Genomic DNA, 20,683 nt, shown 5'->3' with positions numbered 1-20,683 from the left:
TACTTACTTACTCACCTACCCACTCGCTCACCCGGCTCTTCCCAGGTGCTTCCGTTCATGGTTTCGTCGGTACTAAAGCAAAGTAAAGCAAAGCAAAGCAAAGCAAAGCACCAAAGGCGGCTATTCACACAGTAGGTCGGTCGGTCACTTAGCACACACACACACACACACACACACACCTAGCGCAGCCAGGCAAGAGAGAGAGAGAAAAAAAAAAAGAAGAAAACAAATCAAAGGAACAAAAACACAAAACAACAACAACATGGACCACAACCACAATCACAATCACAATCAACCAGTCCAACCCCCCCCCCACCAATTCTCGCATCATCCACCAATCCATGAATGAATCGATGCATAAAATAATCCAAGCAAGCAAAGTTCTCGTAGTTCCTGTAACTCCTTGAAAAAGTCTCAGAAGAAGAGAAAGGAAAAGAAAGAGAGGGAGACGACTCGGTAGTATTATATTCTCTTTCATTCTGTTATGTTCCGTTCAGTTCCGTTCTGTTCAGTTCCGTTCTTCTTCCTGTCGATTTCCCTGCTGTAGAAAACAGAATAGGAGAGAGTAAGTAAGTAGGTATCGAAAACGCCAACCCCCCCCCCCTCCCTCCTTTCCTTGCCGTTGCAGGCCGTCCCCGTCCCCACCCGTGTTGTTGTATGTACAATTAATTAATCATTACTCAGACAATCATGACCATCTCCTTTTCTCTGCTGGTGGGCCTGCCCGACACAGGGTCCACTCACACACCTCCTCGCCTACCCCCTAACGCTCATCTCATCTCCTGCTGCAGGTTCTCATTCCCATAATCCACCGAGATCTTCCTCCTCGTCAGGTGCTCGCTCGCACCCCGGCCTGCGTTCCCCCCACCCCCCACCTCCACAGGACTCTGCAGCACATCCGCCTCCTCGGCCTGCATCATCTCCCGATCCATAACGCGCGGCCGATTGAGCAACTTCTGAATCTCGCCTTCCCTCCTCGCTTCCTCTTCCCGACTGCTCTTCTGCTGGTTGAAAGTGACAACATTCTCGCCCTGCTCGTCCCTCTCCACCGCCTCCTCAAATTTCCTCCTCACACCGGGATCCCTCTGGAGCTCCTGGAAGAGATCTACGTCCGTCGGCCAGAATGCTTTCCGCACACTGCTGACACCCAGCTCTAACAGCACGACAGCTGCGAGGGTGAGGAATAAGACGAGCCACCAGAGGAGGTTGCGGCCGTAGCCTTTGGTGAAGCCGTCTTTGATGGAGTAGAGCGGGTAGGTCTTGTTGTGTGTGAAGACGACTGAGAGGAAGAGCGTCCAGAGGAACCAGCCGGCTACGGAGATCGCCCAGCCCAGGAAGGAGATAGCGGTTTTGTTGTGCATCTCGATGAGACTGTTTATGGGGTTATGTTAGCCATGGTTGACAAGTAGGGATGCGAGGAAAGGGGTGGGCAGGACGTACAGGAGCTTTGTGTTGATGAATACCACAGAGGCTGAAAAGGCAAGCGTGCCCATGGCGAGCAGGTTATCGTCACGGGTAAAGATCGCTCCACCAAAGAGCGCATAGATAGAGAAGTAGATGATGACAGACTCTGAAATCGCCATGAGCATCCACCCGAAATACACTTTGAAGTTAAACGCCGAGTTATTCTGCGCAGTGACGTAAAGTTCCGGTACTGCTAGCAATGTGCTTGCGTTAAGATCCTGCTCGAACATGCCGAGAAAGATGACGCAGAGGGAGGTGAACAGCGTGTTGAATACCGTCAGGGATGTAGACTCGAAGAGGGAGGTTCCTGTATATCCAACCCACCTCTGATACAGGGCTTGGAGTAGGTAGAACACGACCTCTTTCCAGAAGGTTGCTAGGATGTATTTCGCTGTTCGCACGTAGTTCCATCGTCCATGGACGAAGAGAAGGCGCTGCAAGAATCGGAACTGCGCGATGGAGTAGTCTGCAATACGAGCAGCTTGCAACCCCTCCTTTCCACTAATACCAATTCCGACATGAGCATCCGTAATCATGGCAATGTCGTTCGCGCCGTCGCCGATGGCCAGGGTAAGAGACTTCTTGACTTTGGTCCGCACTCTCTTTACTAGAGAGGCTTTCTGGCTCGGGCTGGCTCGACAGCAGATAACTGAATCCACAAGAACGACAAGGTCGAAAAACAGCAAGGCCAGCGTCTCATTCACATCAATCTCAGAGAGCGTCTGTCCATCGACGACAACAACGGAATGGGCAACAGATCCTTTAGTGATATCCATCAAAGTGGTTGCCATGAGCTGTTCAACGTCGCCCGTATTATGATCTAGAATGATAATGGTCGAGTAGCTCTTGCAAATCCGAGCGCTGTGCCCGATATTGATGGCCGTCTCTCGCTTGTCGCCGGTAAGCATCCATATTTTGATATTCGCCCGCCTCAACTTGTCGATCGTCTCAGGGACGCCTTTCTGCAGCTTGTCCTCGATGGCAGTAGCGCCTGCAAGGTCGAAGTTCTGCTCGATTAGCTCTCCAGCATGCTCGATCAAGTTCTGACGGTCCACTAGGCTGGTTGTGGCATCGACGTATACTTTCTTCCAACCTGAGATTTGTTAGCATGAATTTCTCATCGTGTACTCCGGAGAACGAAGATGTTGCCTACCTCCATACTCCCCCTCGTCCAAGAACCGATATCCAAAGAGCAATGTCCTCAACCCCTCGGAGGCAAAGTCGTCAATATGCTGAAAGCACCTCTCGAACACCATCGCCTCATCCAGCACCACGCCTTCATCAATCATCTCATCCAAGTGCCTCTCCAACACCGGAATACTCATTGTCGAGCCGATGCGGTCCAGAGATGCAAATGAGGCCCTGCCAGTCGAATAGACCCCTGTATCATCGACGGGATCACCGTCGGTTTCTTGCCTCCGAATCCAGGTATCTAGCTCGTCGCGAACAGGAATAGGCTGTATTCGCGCGCTCGCCGTGCTGGACCGTCCGTGTCCGATACTTTTACGGGATGCATGCATGCTGGGGCGAGAGAGGCTGACGCTCTTTCTGCTGATGCTTACACGAGGGCTAAAGCTAGGGCGTGGGCTACTCTCGCTCATTCTTCTCAGTGCCTCCCCGGCTTCTAAGTTCTTAATCACATTCGAACGGTTCAATACCTCTGCCTTCTTTTGCATCGCCATAGGCGCAAGCTTGAGACGCGGCATGATAGCCGAGTCGGCTCCTTTGCAAAAGATACATATTCTGCCATTAGGGAAGCGAACGATAATCGACATGCGTTTTCGCTTGCTGGAGAACTCAATAACATCGAGGATATCGTAGGTTTCTGTAACTGTCTCAGAGGAGTCTGGGCCGCTTGAATGCCTTATAGTGATAGATTTCGCAGATCTGTCAATGACAAGATATTCGAGTTCCTGAGCAGCTTTGACAAGAGCCAGTTCATCGGGAGAAGCAGCCTGGAATTCAATGTCCCCATTCTCCTTCACCTCGGGCAGACACGTATGGCACAGCGCCAGCGAGAGCAGGAAGAACTTCGCCTTCTTCGTAAACACACTATGTGGGTTATGCTGCATGAACTTGAGCAAGTCTTCTGTCCGCGTCTCTGGCTGGGCTTTTGAAGGTCGTGCTGTCGACTTCCACTGCTTCACGGAGCTAGATCTGCGGATCGATTTGGAAGGACGGACTGTAGAACTTGACAAGGCGGACATTCTTCGCTCGTCTGCTGGTCGGGCAGGAATTGTCATCTGGACAACGTGTTTCATAATGCCTTTGCCCTTCTTCTTCTTGCTTTCCACAGCGGCCGCCTGAGCGTCTTCGAGCTTGGCGGCTTCTTCCTGCAAATCGAAGTCGTGGAGCCAGGTGTAGCCAGCAACGCTGAGTTTGCGGAATTTCATGATGTTATCTGTCAACGTTCCGGTCTTATCAGAAAAGATGTAATTGACTTGACCCAGGTTTTCCAGGATGGTAGTGGTCTAAATATTGTCATATCAGTACGAACTTCCAGGGGGAAAAGCCAGCAAAGCTCACGTTGCAAGTCATCGGCGTATCCGACACCGGATCATACATTTCAACATCCCCCATCAAGTAAACCTGCCCAACCTTAACGATCTCCAAACTGACATACAGTGACAGTGGAATCAGCGTGTTGTAGAGGATCACGAACCCAACAATGATCTGATGCAAGGGGACATGTAGTCCTTTCAAATACCATGCCTTCTCCTCGGTCTTATCGGTCCAAATCTGGTATGCGAGGGTACAGAAGAGAGCGAGGAAGACAACAAAGAAGAAAAGCAAGATAACAATCTTGTTGGTGAACGCCTGGAGAGCTGGTGCTTTGGTTCGAGGATTTTTGTTAGCGTTCATGCGGATCTTGCACTCCTCGCCTGTGTTGACCACGATTCCCACAGCCTGCGCTGTATTCCGCAACGTGCTGCCTCGGAAAATAACCTCGTTGGTCGTCAACGGCAGCGTCTCCTTATCGACCGTCACTCTCCCGTCAAAATTATACAAATCTATATTCGGATCCTCGATAACCAAGTGTGCTTGGCAGGTTGCAATGGCGTCCTCAGATCCACAGCGTTTAGCCAGAGGCGGAGGCGCTTGTTTGGATTTGAGATTAGTTTCGCCATCAAGTGCCATAGTTTCGATGTAAGCGACACCGTTGGGGCCAGAAGCTGAGAGAATCACAATGTCTGCTGGGACAGGGTCGTCGCGCCGGAGTTTGATGATGTCGCCAACTCTGATCGCATGCCACTTCAACTTTTTCCAATTCCCATCCTCTCTATCTTCAGCTCCATCAAGAGCACCTTCAAACTTAGCATGTTTCTTCTTCGGTACTAGAGCTTTCAACTTATTTCCCAGCTCGCCAGATCCAAACGCTTGCTCGGGTTTGAACCGACGCAGAACAAGCGTCTCCCGGTTGTTTTCGATCTTATCTAACTTGTATCTCCTACACTTTCAATTAGCATGTCCTTCATATCCACGTTCACAAAATCGCTTCGAAAGTAAGTTGAGTCCGTACCTCACATCGTCCCACCCCTCCTTCCCCATACTGATCGCCACAAAAACCAACAAGGGGGCAACGGTGGTGTAAGTGCCCGTTGTACTTAAGCTGGGAATCATCTGCAGTATAGAAATGACCAAAAAGTACGCATTCGCCAGCTTCGAGAATTGAAACCACAGTTGTCTTGGCAAGAAGTTCCAGACTGTATATCTGCTCGATCTGATCCAATTACTGATGTGTTCTTTGCCGGTTCGCTCGTCAATCACCGGACCAGCTCTTCTAATGCTGATATCGAGGTCGATGTGACGTCCGTCTTTAGAGGGCGTGATCGGATTTCGCCGTAGAATAATCATAACCATTTTGTCTTTCCATGCTTTGGCTCTTCTCACTGGAGCAGAAGATTGGATGCGTTTCCGGGCCCAGAGATCGTAGTTCCATAGGGTGGTAAGGCCTCCTTTCCCTCTCGACTGGGTGCCTTTCGTCGAGTTCTCCTCGAACGGGTACCGTCCTTCTTCTACAGCTGTAATTGTGGATATCGACATATGATGCCCATCCAAATTGCTTGGAGACACAGTGGCGGCACTCGAAAGCCTCTTGGCATATCTTTCCCTTTGTGCGGCCTGTCCATCATGTCCTCCTCCTGTCCCTTCTCCTGCTCCGCGATCTTGTTCTTGTTCCTGGCTTCCTCCAATTGGACATCCCTCAAGAAGCTCAATCCTCCCTCCAGCTCCCTCCCCCGGCCTGGGTGGCCTGTAATTCACGCTTCTGGCGAACAGAGCTCTGCGCAGGGAATACCCACGGTGTCTCGTCCGTGTCGGCGATGCAGACGGAAGCCTCATAGCATTATTCGCTCCAGAACCGTTACCGGAACTCCTCTGGGGTACTTGGAGAGCAGCTAGTGTATCATCGACTGAGAGATTCCCCATCCTGTATGGTTCTGCAGTCGATCTGCCTAGGTCGTGAGAGAAGCACACCCTGGGAGCAGCTTCTCTGCCATCTGCCATCGGAATCGAAGCCCCATCTACCAATTCCTCAGGATCCGTCGCAGCTCTGCTGATTCCTCGCTCTGGCGGGGACGAACCTGTCGCATCCGCATAATTATTATTCGCCATTTCAACCTGTGTATGGCGACGCTGTCGTCATCCCGGAGTGTTGCTGTCCAGCGGCTCAGGTCACCCCGACGCGACGCGTTCTCGGAGAGCTGCTCACACACAAAGATCAGACCGAGGCTTGGTGCCAAGTATAGACGCGGGAGTGTAAAGGCAAAAAAGGCTTTGTCTGGGACGCGCTCCGTGTCCTGGTTGTAAGTTATACAACTGATCGTGTTGAGGATGAGATGGGTGCTGTTATTATTTGAACTGTTTCAATAAAGGCCCACAGGGTATCAAAGTCTCAAAATATTCAAAGAGCAAGGTAATGTACGTACGTGGTTCGTACCTGGTACCTGTCTACCGCATGCCTGTCTCCGTATTCTCGGTTGTTGGATCGATTACTGATTCCGCGATCGGCCCGTCAAAGCGAGGGCCAGTAAGTGCACCAGACCTCAGCAGACTTTCAGTAGGGGGATCTGGGGATTGTGCCTTGGCTCATGAGAATGCCACTAAGACGTTCGAGGATGGAATCATTTCTCGATTATCAATCAAATCACGAGTAGAGGAAGTGTTCAGTATTAGTGTTTAAAAGGTCTAGTGTTCCGAGGCAGTCAGGGCGGATCACCATCTTCTTCCTGTTGTCAGTACGGGTATCCAACGACAAACTCAAGCTACTTCATCGCCTCCTTATTGAGCATCATATACGGAGCCACGCCTATCCAAATCATGTAGGAGCAGTCTCGATAATGAATCTTCCATTATTAAGCCCAGGGTGATATCAACCACCCACAACATCAACTCAACACTACCTAAACAGACAAGTTCCCCCCCTCTCGCGTAGCATTTTCACAAACACCGGTGTATTTCCCTCCGACCACCTAGCCCACCAAGGATATCCTTCTTTTCTCGAAAAGCCTCAGCCAAAATGCGAGAAAATGTACTCGAAAACTCAAACATGTCTCTCAAACACGACAGCGACAGAAAAAGCGAAAAGATCGAGGAAGCGCGATCGCTGAGCCAGCCAAGCATGATCGAGTAGAATATATCGTCATGTAGGTTCGTGGCAGAAGACAAAGCAAAGAAAGAGGAAAAGCTAGCAAATGATGGAAAGCCAACAACGAGGTAGGATTAAGCCGAAGGCATCACTCAAACACGACCCAAGGAATGCAGGTCGTCGTTGTAAGCACCACCAATCGATCGAAATGAAAACAACAACCCAGAAAACGCCTCCCGTATATTCGCTCCAGTAACACAAGTTCCATCTCCAGCGAGAAACTGTCCCTTGTGTCTTCCTCTGCTCAGACTACCACCTGCGCAGCCAAGCCCCGGGGGCTCAAACACAAATGAGGCCGAACGTTTGGATCATCCGTGGCTACAATCGACCTTTGGCTATTGGGAAATAGTTTCGGGTGAGAGACTTGCGGCATTGTCGTCGAACGAGACGAGTTGATGCATGTCAATATCGGCCTGAGACTGCTCTGTAAAGGGCGGCGAGTGAGGATGCATAGGCAGGTTTAGAGTGTGTTTGGAGTACATCTCGTTGAGTCCAGTGCCGTCATCGGAGATGTTCGAGTGGTCATGCTGCATGGTATAGACATCTGCGGAAGCGCTACGGTGCATCATCATCGGGGGTGACTGATCAACAATAGCCGGGTCGGCGTGGCTCATGAAGGAAAGTGGCGACACAGAGGGTTGGATCATGCCATGGACAGAATCAGCCATTGGGTTGGGTGAGAGATAGGGGACATTGTATGGCGTATTGTTGTATGAAGGGGCAGTAAGACCGCCTGTGTCCGGACCTTGGGAGAAGAACCCGGGGCTTGCAAAATCGGACGGCGATGCGGCTGTAGTAGCGGACATGGGGTATTGCCTGAAATCCATTCCATATCCAGACGACGTGTCGATCCGCAAGTTTGGCCCCAGAGCCCCCATGTTATTTGCCTGCTGTGGGACGGGTGCGAAGATGTTTGGATTGTGATGGTGCTGCGGGTTCTCACCCGTGTGCTGAATAAGGAAGGAAGGCATGGGGTTGTTGAACATCGAAAAGTCGACCGCCATAGGAACGGACCTACTTCGCTGTCTCTTGTGGCCAGGGCCTCTCTGACCAGGAGTGTTCATGTTCACGCCCCACCCCTCCTGGAACATACCAACATGTGCCTGGGCATTGTAGTTTGGCTGAGACGCTGGCCGCATACCAATCGGAGACGAGGGAGCAGATACTGAAATCTGTGGCTCGAATTGGTTGTGACGATTCATGAAAGATTCCAGGGAGACCAGCTTGGCGAGTTGTCCGCTGAGAACCTTGGGGTGTCCGCCGAGATTATGAATCATCTGAGAAGATGCTTGCTGTTCTTCCGTGAAATCACCACATTGGAAGAAACCGCCGGATCCGGACGAGTCCATGAAGAAGTTCGGGGGTCGGTTGAGCTCGACAACCAAGCCACCTGGCGTTCCAGACTCCATATCTCCGTTTTCAAGGTAGATGTTCTTGATGAATGCAAAAGGGTACTCGATCTTGTAGCCTGCTTGATCATTGTTAATGTAGTATGTCATGCATGCCTTGTCTGGCGAGTAGAAGATGATCAAATCCATCGCACTTTGGCCGACCCGTCTCCAAGATCCAATGCTCAACGACCGGCATGAAAAATGGTGGATAACTTTAGATTCGTCAGTTTTCGGAGACCTGGGTATTTCGACTTTTGCTCCACGTACCAACTTTTCCCTGCGGGCCCTGATCTCCTCCCATCATCAAGCTACCACTGCCATAAGGCATGAGGCCGGAGCGGCCCAGGAAGTTTCCTCCCAACGACTTTCCAGACTCCATAGCTTGGATTGCAAGGTACTGTCGCATTGCTTCAGGGATAGCGTCGCAATCCTCGCCAGTTTCGATGCTCTTCTTCGCCATCAACTTTATCTTTGCGCGCCTAAGGTTTTGTTGGCTTCTGTGTCTCAGCAAATTGTGGGCGCGAAACTCACCTGTTCTGGAACCAAATCTGCACCGAACGCTCTGTCATGTTGATGTCCTCCGCTATCCTCTCCCTAACAGTAGCGGTTGGCGTAGGGTTCTTGTTGAATTCCATCTCCAGCGTAACGAGTTGATCCTGAGTGGCGCGTTGGCGCTTCTGATTCTTCTGTTGCTGGGTCAGGGTACTCTTCCGGGGCGGTCTTCTGGATGCTGACGAGCCGCTGGCTGAAGCCGAGGCAGTTGGGCTGGGGGTCGACGACATTTTGATCACCGACGCCGCGTCCTCCTGCGAGATTTCCGACATGCACCGGTTGTCCTCTGGTGCTGAGAATAGTTCCATGACGAGTGCCTTCGTGTTTCTGATTTCGGTGATTCAGAAAAGTGTCTATATGTGAGAGAACCACCTCTCCGTAGATCTATCTCCTGACAAAGACTGAAAGAGTCAGTGGATCGCGAATTGCGAGTAGCGCAATGCGATGGAATCGAATATATCAAAAGGGTCGTCGATGTGTGATTGAATAGGTGAGGGGGGGATATATATTTTTTTTTCGCTGGATCTAGCAGGAACAGAAGAAATGTAGTTCTGTATTGTTTGGCCAATCGAGCGAAGAAATTTGTCGATTTGGAAAAATTCGAGTCTGAACGTAGCGAGAGGGAATGAGTGTGTTCTCTGTATTGTATGTGTGTGGGTGTGTGTGTGTGTGTGTGTGAGAGAGAGAGAGAGAGAGAGAGAGAGAGAGAGAGAGAAAGGTGTGTGTGTGTGCGAGTGTGTGTGTATTGTAAGTGTGTATGTGTAATGACTGTGATTCCGTTTGTAGCCGGAAGACTGTGCAAGAAAGGAAGGGAGTGAATAGGAGGATATGGAAATGGAGATGGGAAATGGGAGACGGAGACGGAAGAGGCGTCGATGAGAAGTGAAAGCAAAGATGACGGAGAGAGAGAGGTGGCAGAAGGAGTGGATGGAAACTGGAACACCTGGAACTGGCGCTAGAGCAAGAAAGGGAAGGGGGCAGACCACCGGTAGCGGATCGGTGCCAAGATCACGGGGTCTGTGAGTCTGTTAGTCTGAGAGTCTGAGAGTCTGAGAGTCTGAGAGTCTGTGAGTCTGTGAGTCTGTGCTGGCGAGACAGGACAGGGAGCCAGGATGGGTTGGGGGGGTGGGGGGGGGGGGGGGGGGGGGTTTAGAGGGAGTACAGTTTGTACTGTAGGTCCGTCTATTATTCAGGGAGAGGGATAGTACGGTAGTACGGTAGTAAGTAGAGCGGAGCGCCGAGCTAGAACCAGTTCCTTTTTCTGGTGCCTCCGGTCCTGCTCTCCGTACTCTGCTCTACCCTGCCCTACCCTACTACCCTGCCCTACCCTACCCTACCCTACCCTGCCCTGCCCTGCCCTACCCTACCCTCGTCACCCTCGTCACCCTCGCTGGTCTCGTCTGCACCACCCACACAACCGTACTTCCGTCTGTACAACGTTCTCCCTCCATACCGTACTTCCACTCTCCACCTACCAACCATCCCAACTATCCCAATCGTCCCAACTATCCCAACCCATCCCATCTATCCCAACCATCCCAACTATCCCAACCATCCCAACTATCCCAACTATCCCAACCCAAGGATCCACAGCTATCTCATCTATCGACGACAACCTCAACGAACTCTCCCCTTCCATTCCAGATGCCAGCCGCTCGCGACCCGCCGGGTCCACTCAAGATATACTTTGGCTTGAACTCTGCCTCGACCTATCCCACGAGATTCCACTGCGACAATACTACTACGTACATCTACGGTACTACGACTTCGGACGTCCAGAGCTCCGTACAGATCGACCGTACTGCTCCGTACATATAACCCATCCTTCCAGAGCTGTGATATCTGAACTGGCCGGTCCGCACACCTACCTACCTTCTCCCCGCAGCAACATCCGCAGGCGCTCTCAGAAACTCCCGTTTGCCGTCTTGTCTTCCTTCCTTCGTTCCCGAGGTCTCCCCTCCCCGCCTCACGTAACAGATCTCGGCTCCGCGCCTCGCTTCGCTTCGCCCCAGAAGCAGTGGAAAGGAAGGAGAAGGGAAAGGGAAAGGGAAAAGGAAAAGGAAAGGGAAAGGGGGAGCCGAGCTCTCACCCCCATGCGATGCCATGCCACGCGCTGCCCAAGTCGTGCTGGGGCGGGCATGCGGCCCCGGCGTTTCGTCGTTTCCTCCAGGCCAATTGGGGTCATGATCCCGGCCGACCACGGAACCAGAGTGCCCACCAGAGTGCCCACCAGAGTGCCCACCAGAGTGCCCCTGAGCGACAACGGTCGACATCTTGCGGGTGGGCGGCTCGATCATCCCAACGAAACTCCCCTCCACCGCTGGTAACGGACGGGCTGATGTGCGCCGGCTACGGAGAGCGTAGCGGGCTGCCACCCATGACCCCAGGTAAGGTACTTACTACGTACTACCGTAGTGGTACTACAGAGTGTTGCTCCGTAAAAGCAAGCAAGCATATTACTAGGTTGGTTGCTGGCACATCCCTCGTCGGACGGCTACGGATAAACCTCACCTCTTCTTATTCTCATTCTAAGAATAACCACGCGCCCCTAGCAGCGGTGCGCAGCCGGACGGGCCACGCAACCATATGCAGTCAAATCCATCACCTCGGGTGTTCGTACGTTTCTCGCCCTTTGCAGCCTCGCTCACGACCGGCTAAAAAAAGGAAGTCCGTACTTTCTTGGGCTCTGTGTGCCACACTGCTGCTCCCTTGAACCCAAACCCTAAGCATCGCTTCGGAAAGCGCTGTCTGCTGACTGTTTCAGTCCACCAATCGAAACCCTCGCATGACGATCCCCTGGTCACTTTTTATCGCCGCGCAAAGTGCCAGGGCCGAAGCCGAACGAAACTCAAAATAGAAACAGAAGCCTGGCATCGCGTCACCATTGCGGACTGTTGGTCTGAGGGGCATCCACGCGGTAGTCGTGGCTGTGGCCCTCGACGAGTAAGAGGTAGAGTAGAGGTCGAGTCAAGTGAGAATCCTTCGACTTCCTATGCTTAATAGTCAGTGCGTTGCCTGTTTACCTGCGCGCTCTCGTCACAGTACGTTCGGTGTGTGTGTGTGTGTGTTTTTTTTTTTTTTTTTCCTCTTCATTTCAGCTCTGAGCGACAACCAGCATGACAGTGCACACGGCCGGCTTCCACACACACGGCTTGACCCGGTACCTGCAGCAAGCGTCTAGGTAGTCGGGAACGCTTGTGCCTGCAGCCAATCCGCGCCGAGCTCAGACCGAGTGCCACACTACCGTAACTTAGGGCCTTTCAAAAATAGGGGTTAAACGCCACACCAGGAACCCGAAACCTGGAAGCCGAAGCACGAGGCAAGGTCACATGTCTCGAAGAAACACGAAAAACTAGTAGTTGTCGCAGGCAATGTTTGTCCATCATGAATGAACAGATGGACTCTGGAGTCGTCGATGCCAGCCAGGAAAGTCCTGGCAGCCCGCACGCTGACGATGCCACCTCACACCTTACCCTCCGTACACTTTAGTCCGTGAAATGGACCCGTCGGGACTTTCCCTCACAGGTTAGGCATTCCCAGGCAAAAGTGGCGTTGTCGCTTCCAAGAACTTCCTCTTGAGATGCCTGCTTCGATCTTTCCTAACTTTCATCGGGAGTCTGTCTCTGTACTTCTAGAAGGACGCCCCGACGAAAATAGAAGGTTGTTAGCGGCAGATCCAGAGTAGCTCTTCTACCTGTCATCGGATTCTTCTCTTTCCGTCTTATTCAACCGTGCCGTCCAGCGGTGGGCTTGAGCCAGATCGACCATACTAACCCGACCATCCACCCATCTGCCTTGAACTACCAACAAAATGCAAGAAAATTAAATGGTTGTAACCCTGTCTACCGAACTGATCCTCATCCTAACCCAGCTCGCCCTAACCCTCTACTACCAAGTTCGTGCGATGGAATTCTGAATATAGTAGTATTTGGACAATCCAAGCCTCACGCCCGCGATCCGCAGCTATGCACGTCCCGATAGTGCCAATGATGAAACAATAAACCGATAACAAGAGTACTGATCGCTGTACCCAAGCCGCCAAAAATAACAGCTTCCTAAAGCTTACCTACATGTCATCTGGTCTTTTCGGCACCCGCCACCACACTCCACAAATCGGGATATATATATATAGATATACATATATATATATATATATCTCTCTCTATACCACTATATATATCTCCGCGTTGACCACTATTCGCGAAGGGCATTCCTGGTCATCGCACCAGAGCCACAGGTCTGGCATGCCCTAGCGTTCACGCTGCAGGCTGTTGCTTCTAAGTAAAGAGGGCTCGCTAAGCTTTGCTATTTTCTAAATTCTCACAAGCTTTCAGAGCAAATGTCTTTCTGTGATGTGTTTCATTCTCATATAAATAGATCCTCTGAGCCGTGCAGAGCGAACACCTCACCCGTTGTATCCGGACTTCTCCGAAGCGGAAATCCTACGCATGTGGTGGTGGTGTAGAGATTTTTGGTTTTTGAATCAGTGCTGTATTTGGAACTGTTGATAGTCGCCTGCTCCCCTTCATGAAGGGGGTTGAAATTCCCCGGGTGTGATGTTCGGTAGACGAGGTAATGTTTTCCTCTGGGACCTCTGGGAGGCTGCTTGGTCTTTGCTTCTTGAATCCCCACGGACGGGACCGGATTATCGGAAGCTCCAAGACGGGGTGGTGGGTGACCTGTCGATCGACTTGACAGGAGTTCTCCATCCAGAGGCACAAATTTTTTTTTTCCGCCCAAGAACCGAGGCCATCTCGGAATAAACTACTACTATTTTGGTGGCACTGCTACCGATACAGGAGTCGATGGTACAAGAATCGGGAAGTCTACCGACTCGTCCTTGACGAACAAGCAAAAAGCCTAACCGAAACTCCAGAGTTTAGGCTATCAGTCGATGGAACGAACGTACGGAACTCAACTCAACTCGTGTGGTGCCGCCTAAATCTGGCCCCCATGCGTCGATCTTTTTTCTATACGGAGCCTACTCCTTGAGCCCGGGGCCAGAGATCGCAACTGGGGAGAGAGATCGCAACGGGGGAAAGAGATCGCAACGCTCTGAAAAGTTGGCTCAGCGGAACTTCACCCTTATAACTACATTTTGGATAGTTCTCTAGGCCTGTATCTTCGTTTTCCTGTTTTTTTTTTTTTTTTTTTTTTTTTTTTTGATCCTTTTTTTTTTCTTTCTTTTTTTCTTTATCTTTTCGAGGTGGGGACAGATAAGTATAGTACTTATGGTATGCTGGCCGCACGAGTTCCCGGTACCTACTACCGGTACCTCCTCCGTATGATATGATAGGCGAGGGGGGGAGGGGGGGGGGGGGGGGGGGACTGGGGTGCAGGATTAAGAGTTTTCTGTTAGTCACGATCTTCGCCTTTTTGGGAGTCTGTCTATTCCGTCCGTTGGCGCCATGGAACCTTTTTTTTTCTTCCTTCTTCCCGTCCTGGCCAGTCAAGCAAGTTGCGCTTTAAGGGTACCGGGGGGTTACGGGACTCGGGGAGAGGGGGGGGGGGGGGACCGACTCGGGTGTGGTCAGTTTTTTAGTTTTTTTTTTTTTCCCCCAGAGCTCTAAATAGTTGCGAGTAATCTAACCAGAGCAGCTGCTATTTAATTCACTGCTTGAATGGTGCGGGTTTTCTAAAAAAGAAGAAGGAGGAGATGAAGAGGGGGAGGAGGGGTAAGAGGAGGGATAAAGAGGAGGGATAAGAGGAGGAATTAAGAAGAGGAGGAATGAAAAGAAGAGGAAGAGGAAGAAGAACAAGAGGAAGGGAACCCTTCCGTACGTATGGAGTTGTGTAGGTTTGTGTGTGTGTATGCGTATATGCTTTGTGAACGGACGAACTCTTGCATCAGCCACACAACCCGCACCCACACCCTCACAAAGAAAGTTACAGCAAGTCATACAGTAGTCGTACTACCGGTAGTCATAGTCATAGTTATAGTCATAAGTAGTTAGTTACCTTATAATAGTACCTACTCCTACCTACTCCTACCTACCTACTTACCTACTTAACTTAGCAGTACAGTACTACCGGTACCGGTATACGGTAGGTAGTACCTAGCCGTAAGCAGCAGCAGCAGCAGCAGTCACTCCTCCTTACCGGTCCTACTACTAGTACCTACACTACACTACACTACAGTACACTACACAAGTACAGTACCTACCTACTTACCTACCTACTTACTTACTTACTTACCTACTATAATTAGTCCTGCATTTCCGTAAATACCCCTCGGCGCGTTTCAGGTTGAGTGAAGCGGAGTGAAGCGGAGCGGAGCGACAGAGAAAGGGGAGAGGGGGTCGGGTCTGGGTCTGGGTCCAGATTCGAAAGGTCGGTCGCCTTTAAGCATTTGGATTTTTTCTTGCTTGTGGTACTGTACTGGTGAGGGTGGGGGGGGGTGGGAGGGGAGGAGGGAGGGAGGGAGGAGGTATGGATGGATAGAGGTATGGATCTCTTGTCGACTTCTATTGCTATTTTTGTGCGGGAAGGGCGGGTGAGTGGGTTGGTTGCGTGGGTTGGTGGGTTGGTTGGTGGGTAGAAAGGGTAGGGTGTGCAGAGGTAGGTACCTAGGTTTTCTGCTGTCTCTCTGCTTGCGGTGGACGGTGTACGGTAGGCTGTAGTTGCGGTGGGCGGATGGGATAAAGGGAGGTGGGTAGATGGGTGGGTGAGTGAGGGCGGAGGGCGGAGGGCGGAGGGCGGAGGAGTATGGCTTGCTTGCTGGCCTCCGTCGGTTGGTTGGTTGACTGTGGAGGGAGTGGTGGAGGAGGAGGAGGAGGGTTGGAGTAGTTAGTTAGTACGTACGGTAGTGAGGTGAGTAAGTTGAGTTGAGTAAGTGAGTAAGTACGTAGTAAGTACGTAGTAAGTAAGTAAGTGGGGTGTTTTTCCGACTGGAAAGGGTTGGGTTGGATAGGTGGATAGGTGGATGGATGGATGGAAAGGGTCCCGATTCGCCTGGCTGGGCTTGATACCGTACCCGTACCCGTTACCGGCCCTCCTCGTCTTATCCCCTCCCCCCCTTTTTTCCTTTTTCCTGTCCCTTTTTCCTTTGCCTTTGCCTTTGCCTTTGCCTTTGCCTTTTGCTTTTGCATCTACGTACTACTACTTAGTTACGAAGTACGGAGGAGGGAGGTTTTTTTTTTTTTTTTTTTTTTTTTTTTTTTTTTTTTTGGTTTTTTTGGTTTTTAATCAATCTACTACTGCTACTACTATATTTCACGATGCGTGGGTGCGGGGGTGCGGGAAGGAGAGGCGTGCATGCACATAGTACCGGTACATGCATGCATGCATGCGTGCGTGTGTGCGTGTGTGCGTGTGTGCGTGTGTGCGTGTGTGCGTGTGTGCGTGTGTGCGTGCGACCAGACTGACTAGCTGACTAGCTGACTAACTGACTAACAGATCGACTGACAGATAGACAGATTGACTAACTGATTGACTGACTAACAGACAGACAGACAAACGAAAACCCCTGAAAAGAAAAATAAAAAAGGGCTCGACGAGCGGGGTGTGGACATCGAGAGAGGAGGACGCGGTAGCGAGTGCGCATCGCATGAAAGGGGGTTTATTGAGTGACATGGGTGAGGGGTGAGGGAAGGGGGGGATACCGGGTTCGGATGTTCGGTCTTGAATCGGCTCGGCTGGCTTGCTGGCTTGCTGGCTTGCTCAGGGATGGGAGGATGATGGATGGATGGAGAGGTAGGTAAGGTAGGTATGTCATGTCATGTTCGACTGCGGCGAGGCATCGCGCTGGGTATTGCTGATGGCTGTGGCTGGAGTCGATGCTTGATCTGTCGTCGCTCTTCTGTCGTCGCTGTTCTATCTTGTTGATGTTGGTACTTGCTTGCAATCTGATACTACAATCAATCTTTGGATTCAATGTTTCCGTCGCTCTCTCTCTCTCTCTCTCTCTCTCTCTCTCTCTCTCCCCCTCCCTCTCTCTCCCTCCCCCTCTCTCCCTCTCCCTCTCTCCGAGTGCTTAGCGAGCCCCCTCCCTTTCTCCGCGTCCCAATGCCAGAGGCAAGACGCCTCGATCCGAATCAGGAATTGAATGGGTTCCTAGCCGGATCTGGGGCTTCGTATCCTCGCTTCAGGAGGAAGTCGCCGAAGCGCTGCTCCATCCTCGCGAACTGGTTTCCATGTCAGCGGCCCGTACGTCTTGTTTCCACACCAAAGAACAGACGAAAGAGTCGAGGGGAGGAAGGGGGAAGGAAGCAAAACCCACCACGCTCGTCTCCTCCCTCTTCACAACCCCGTCACGCACCCAGACGGCGTACCCGCCCATCAGATTCGCCATCACGACGTCGGTCGTTAGCCGGTCGCCCACCACGGCGATGTGCTCCGGTCGCGTGACGCCCGTCTCGGGGTGCGCGCGGAAGTACGCCATGATCTCCTCGCCGCACCCAGGCTTCTTGGTGCTGTGCGGGAGGACGTGGACGCCGGTGCTTTTCTGGACGGCGCTGGAGAGGGAGAGGGAGGGGTCCGAAGAGGATCCCGCCGTGTTAGAGACGATTAGGAGCCGGTGGTTGGGGTAGGCAGCGCGGAGCTGGGCGAACTTTTTCTGTGAAAGAGAGTGTGAGTATGGTTCCAGGAGGGGGCAGAGGGGGGTGAGAAAGTTGGGGGTTTGAGGATGTGCTTCGGAAATTGGGAAGTCATTATAGGGAAGGTTTGAGGAAGATTAAAGTAAGATAGATAGATGGATGGGTAGAGAACAATAACCCAAATCACGATGGGTCATTGGAGATGAATGAAGCATTGAAGTGAGATGGAAATGTCGATATACACAGGAAACACAACTGATGACTTGATATGTAGATGCGAACTGGTGTCAAGAGAGGGATGAGGAGCCAAAAGCAAAGAGTGAGCCTACCTCATAAGCCCCATAAACATCATTCTCGTGCGGTACCGCAAAGCAGTTATCTTTATCCAGCACTACAGCTCTAATATCTACATCCTTATGCTTGCCAAATGCCGAGTTCAGCGGAACAGGCAGCTGGTTGAAGGTCGAGATGGTAGCATGCGGGAGGCATAGTGATGGTCTTGTCAGGAGCCGGAAGACATTTAAAGTAGCTGAGATGTTCATCTCCATTGGACCTTTAATGTCGATTCCGGTTCATGATGGGATGTGAACAACGGTGTCGTGGAGTGAGGTGGATACCCATGAGAATTGCAGTCGAGATTGGATGGCGCTAGTGAGAGCTTCCAAATCACTTAGCGTGCCCGTCGCATTTCGAGAAACGCGGTCCACCAGCTCTCGGCCTCGCGACGACCACCCCCCAACTCCAATCCACGAACCGCGCCCCCCTCACAATCGAACTCAGAGCGCAAGATCATCGCGGATAAAATGACGAGCACGATCGGGATCCCCATCAAGCTGCTGAACGAGGCGCAGGTCCGTTATTCCTATGCGCTGCACACCCCGCCCTGCATCTCCAGAGCTTCAGCCTTATGCGTACCGAAAAATGGAAGGATTGGCGTGAGAATACATGCTAATAAGAAACCGTAGGGTCATGTCGTAACGCTGGAGATTACATCTGGACAGGTCTACCGTGGCAAGCTGCTCGAAGGTACATTCCCTCTGCCTCGCCCAACCCATCAATTCTCGCCCGGGGCTGAACACAAAGGATAGAGGCTGATTCAAGGTGTGATAGCTGAGGACAATATGAATGTGCAATTGAAGGATATCACTGTCACGGCGCGCGATGGGCGGGTCAGCCACTTGGATCAGGTCTATATTCGGGGATCGCATGTGCGGTTCTTTATTGTGCCTGATATGCTTCGGTATGGTCCCTGCTCCCAGCTCTACTGCTTCTATCCCTCCTTCATGCTTTCAATCACGGAAAACCGGCTAACGTGTGAGCTGCAGAAACGCGCCGATGTTCAGAAGTAGGGGCGTAAAGGGCCGAGGTGTTGGTCTTGCCAGAGGTAGAGCCACGGTCAGCAGGGCGAGAGCAAGCGGACGCGGTGCACCTAGGGGCTGAAAGGTGGGAGCGGAGGGGATGCAAATGATTGATAGATGAATGGCTTGGGTCATTTTATGGCGTTAGAGGAAAAGCAAAGCCGGGCATGAGTTTGTTGCGCGTTGGCTACTATGAGTCGTAGGCCAAATAGAGGAAAATGCGAAAACTTCAAGACCACGTATCTATGCAATGTTTGTGAGTATATGCTACCGGGACGGTCATCTCCATCTTCTACTAGAGAGACATGAGATGGACAGCTGCCGGGCTCAGTAAGGTCCAAAACGTCAGATCACGTGCTATATTCCCAACCTCAAAGCCAAAGCACCTGGATGCGATGTTTCCTCCATCAAACGCAAACACAACACACAAAATGGAGATTTCACATCCCCGCCGTATCCTGGCTGTCAGTCGCCCTGACCACGGCCTGCTAGACCTCATCCAAAGTATCTTCTCAATCAGCAGTCCTCACCATCACCTTCTAACGCTCACAGGCTTGACCGGCACACAGCCCACCCTAACGATCGACACCATCGCTGGCAGCTCACATACGCACACTATCAGCACCGCCTACTACACAGCCAGCATCCCCGTCTGGCTTGACGAGATCGCCGACCCGCCCGCCTGGTCAGCTGACTTTCTCGCCCCCGAGGCTCGCGAAGTGCTGTCCGTCCTTGGCGCTTTCGTGGTGTGCTTCAAGAAACCTGTTGACGAGGCTGGCCTCGAGGAGGTCAAGTCGTTGCTTGAGGGCGTGGGGGAGGTCGTCAAGGAGGGGTGCGGGTTGAGTTGGGAGGGCGTGTGTCTGGCGGTGGGCATGAAGCAGAGCGCGACTCCGTATCTGGAGAAAAGTCACGAGGAGTGGGAGGATGTTTGTCAGGAGTATGGGTTTGAGTTTGTGGATTTTGAAGCGAAGGGACGGAATGAGTATTCGGGTACGTGTGTGAACCTTTTCCCTCTGGGTCTTTGGTTTGAGAGGGAGGGTATCTGGGGGAAGTGGCTTGGACTGACTGAACTGATGTCAACAGAGCCTTTGGGTATGGATCGTCTGAAAGAGGCTCTGGAGGCGAATGATTGGGAAGGGAGCGATGAGCTTGGAGATGCTATAGATCTTGACGGTTTAGAGGAGGATGACAGTGACGACGCTGCTAGTATCGGGTTCGGACTCGGTGCTGCTGATAAAGCGGAGATGGAGAAGGAGATGAGGGGGATGAAGATGGATATATATGCGGGCAGCATCTCTGGTGGCGGGGACGACCGTGGTGATGCGGAGGAGCCGAGTGATAAGGACGTGGAGGATTTACAGGCTATGATGCTGAAGATGCAGGCTGTTAGAGGTACGTTTCTTGCTGGCCTGGGAGTTGAGAGCTTGGTGATTGACTGGTGTAGATTTGGGGGCCGATATGCCGGAAGCGGAGAGGAAAAGGTTCGCCGCGAAGGCAGTCAATGATATTATGAAGAAACTATAGACGTGTGCTTCTCGGGAAAAAATTCCCTTGAACTTTACTCGGTTGCATTTTTGGTACGTGGGTGCCAGCAGCGGAGATGGTTTTTGTGATATGTTTGTATTCGAGGTTTCGGATACACTTGCACAAAAGCCATCGACGTACACGATACACGAGACAGCTTGAAATGTTTTCAAATCCGCTATTCCTCCGGGTATATGAGCTTTTTTAGCGTCC

General features: G+C 51.7%; 6 protein-coding genes across 6 annotated transcripts; 3 read left to right on the top strand and 3 right to left on the bottom strand.

Annotated features, from left to right (window-relative positions):
* Positions 1 to 770: 770 nt before the first annotated feature.
* Positions 771 to 6,078, bottom strand: L3040_004261 (uncharacterized protein; the record flags this gene model as incomplete). The annotated part of the gene is made up of 6 exons (XM_066154327.1): positions 771 to 1,371; positions 1,441 to 2,557; positions 2,618 to 3,935; positions 3,991 to 4,912; positions 4,985 to 5,480; positions 5,766 to 6,078. The coding sequence occupies 6 exons, from the start codon at positions 6,076 to 6,078 to the stop codon at positions 771 to 773; spliced, it is 4,767 nt and encodes a 1,588-aa protein (XP_066011915.1).
* A 1,368-nt stretch (positions 6,079 to 7,446) lies between these two features.
* On the bottom strand, positions 7,447 to 9,362 carry L3040_004260 (uncharacterized protein; the record flags this gene model as incomplete). The annotated part of the gene is made up of 3 exons (XM_007288960.2): positions 7,447 to 8,714; positions 8,770 to 8,981; positions 9,034 to 9,362. The coding sequence occupies 3 exons, from the start codon at positions 9,360 to 9,362 to the stop codon at positions 7,447 to 7,449; spliced, it is 1,809 nt and encodes a 602-aa protein (XP_007289022.1).
* A 1,790-nt stretch (positions 9,363 to 11,152) lies between these two features.
* Positions 11,153 to 12,001, top strand: L3040_004259 (uncharacterized protein; the record flags this gene model as incomplete). The annotated part of the gene is made up of 4 exons (XM_066154320.1): positions 11,153 to 11,446; positions 11,610 to 11,670; positions 11,723 to 11,853; positions 11,918 to 12,001. The coding sequence occupies 4 exons, from the start codon at positions 11,153 to 11,155 to the stop codon at positions 11,999 to 12,001; spliced, it is 570 nt and encodes a 189-aa protein (XP_066011914.1).
* Positions 12,002 to 17,087: 5,086 nt separating this feature from the next.
* On the bottom strand, positions 17,088 to 18,136 carry L3040_004258 (uncharacterized protein; the record flags this gene model as incomplete). The annotated part of the gene is made up of 3 exons (XM_007288963.2): positions 17,088 to 17,177; positions 17,273 to 17,608; positions 17,918 to 18,136. The coding sequence occupies 3 exons, from the start codon at positions 18,134 to 18,136 to the stop codon at positions 17,088 to 17,090; spliced, it is 645 nt and encodes a 214-aa protein (XP_007289025.1).
* Positions 18,137 to 18,391: 255 nt separating this feature from the next.
* Positions 18,392 to 19,028, top strand: L3040_004257 (uncharacterized protein; the record flags this gene model as incomplete). The annotated part of the gene is made up of 4 exons (XM_066154312.1): positions 18,392 to 18,439; positions 18,554 to 18,614; positions 18,699 to 18,828; positions 18,914 to 19,028. 4 exons carry the CDS (start codon positions 18,392 to 18,394, stop codon positions 19,026 to 19,028), a joined length of 354 nt encoding a protein of 117 aa, XP_066011913.1.
* A 349-nt stretch (positions 19,029 to 19,377) lies between these two features.
* On the top strand, positions 19,378 to 20,470 carry L3040_004256 (uncharacterized protein; the record flags this gene model as incomplete). Its single annotated transcript, XM_007288965.2, has 4 exons — positions 19,378 to 19,450; positions 19,499 to 19,936; positions 20,030 to 20,338; positions 20,391 to 20,470. 4 exons carry the CDS (start codon positions 19,378 to 19,380, stop codon positions 20,468 to 20,470), a joined length of 900 nt encoding a protein of 299 aa, XP_007289027.1.
* Positions 20,471 to 20,683: the final 213 nt, after the last annotated feature.

Source organism: Drepanopeziza brunnea, assembly GCF_022702325.1.
Source record: "Drepanopeziza brunnea f. sp. 'multigermtubi' strain 214-2 chromosome Unknown ctg6, whole genome shotgun sequence".
NCBI lineage: Eukaryota > Fungi > Ascomycota > Leotiomycetes > Helotiales > Drepanopezizaceae > Drepanopeziza > Drepanopeziza brunnea.
This window is presented reverse-complemented; position numbering and strand designations above follow the sequence as displayed.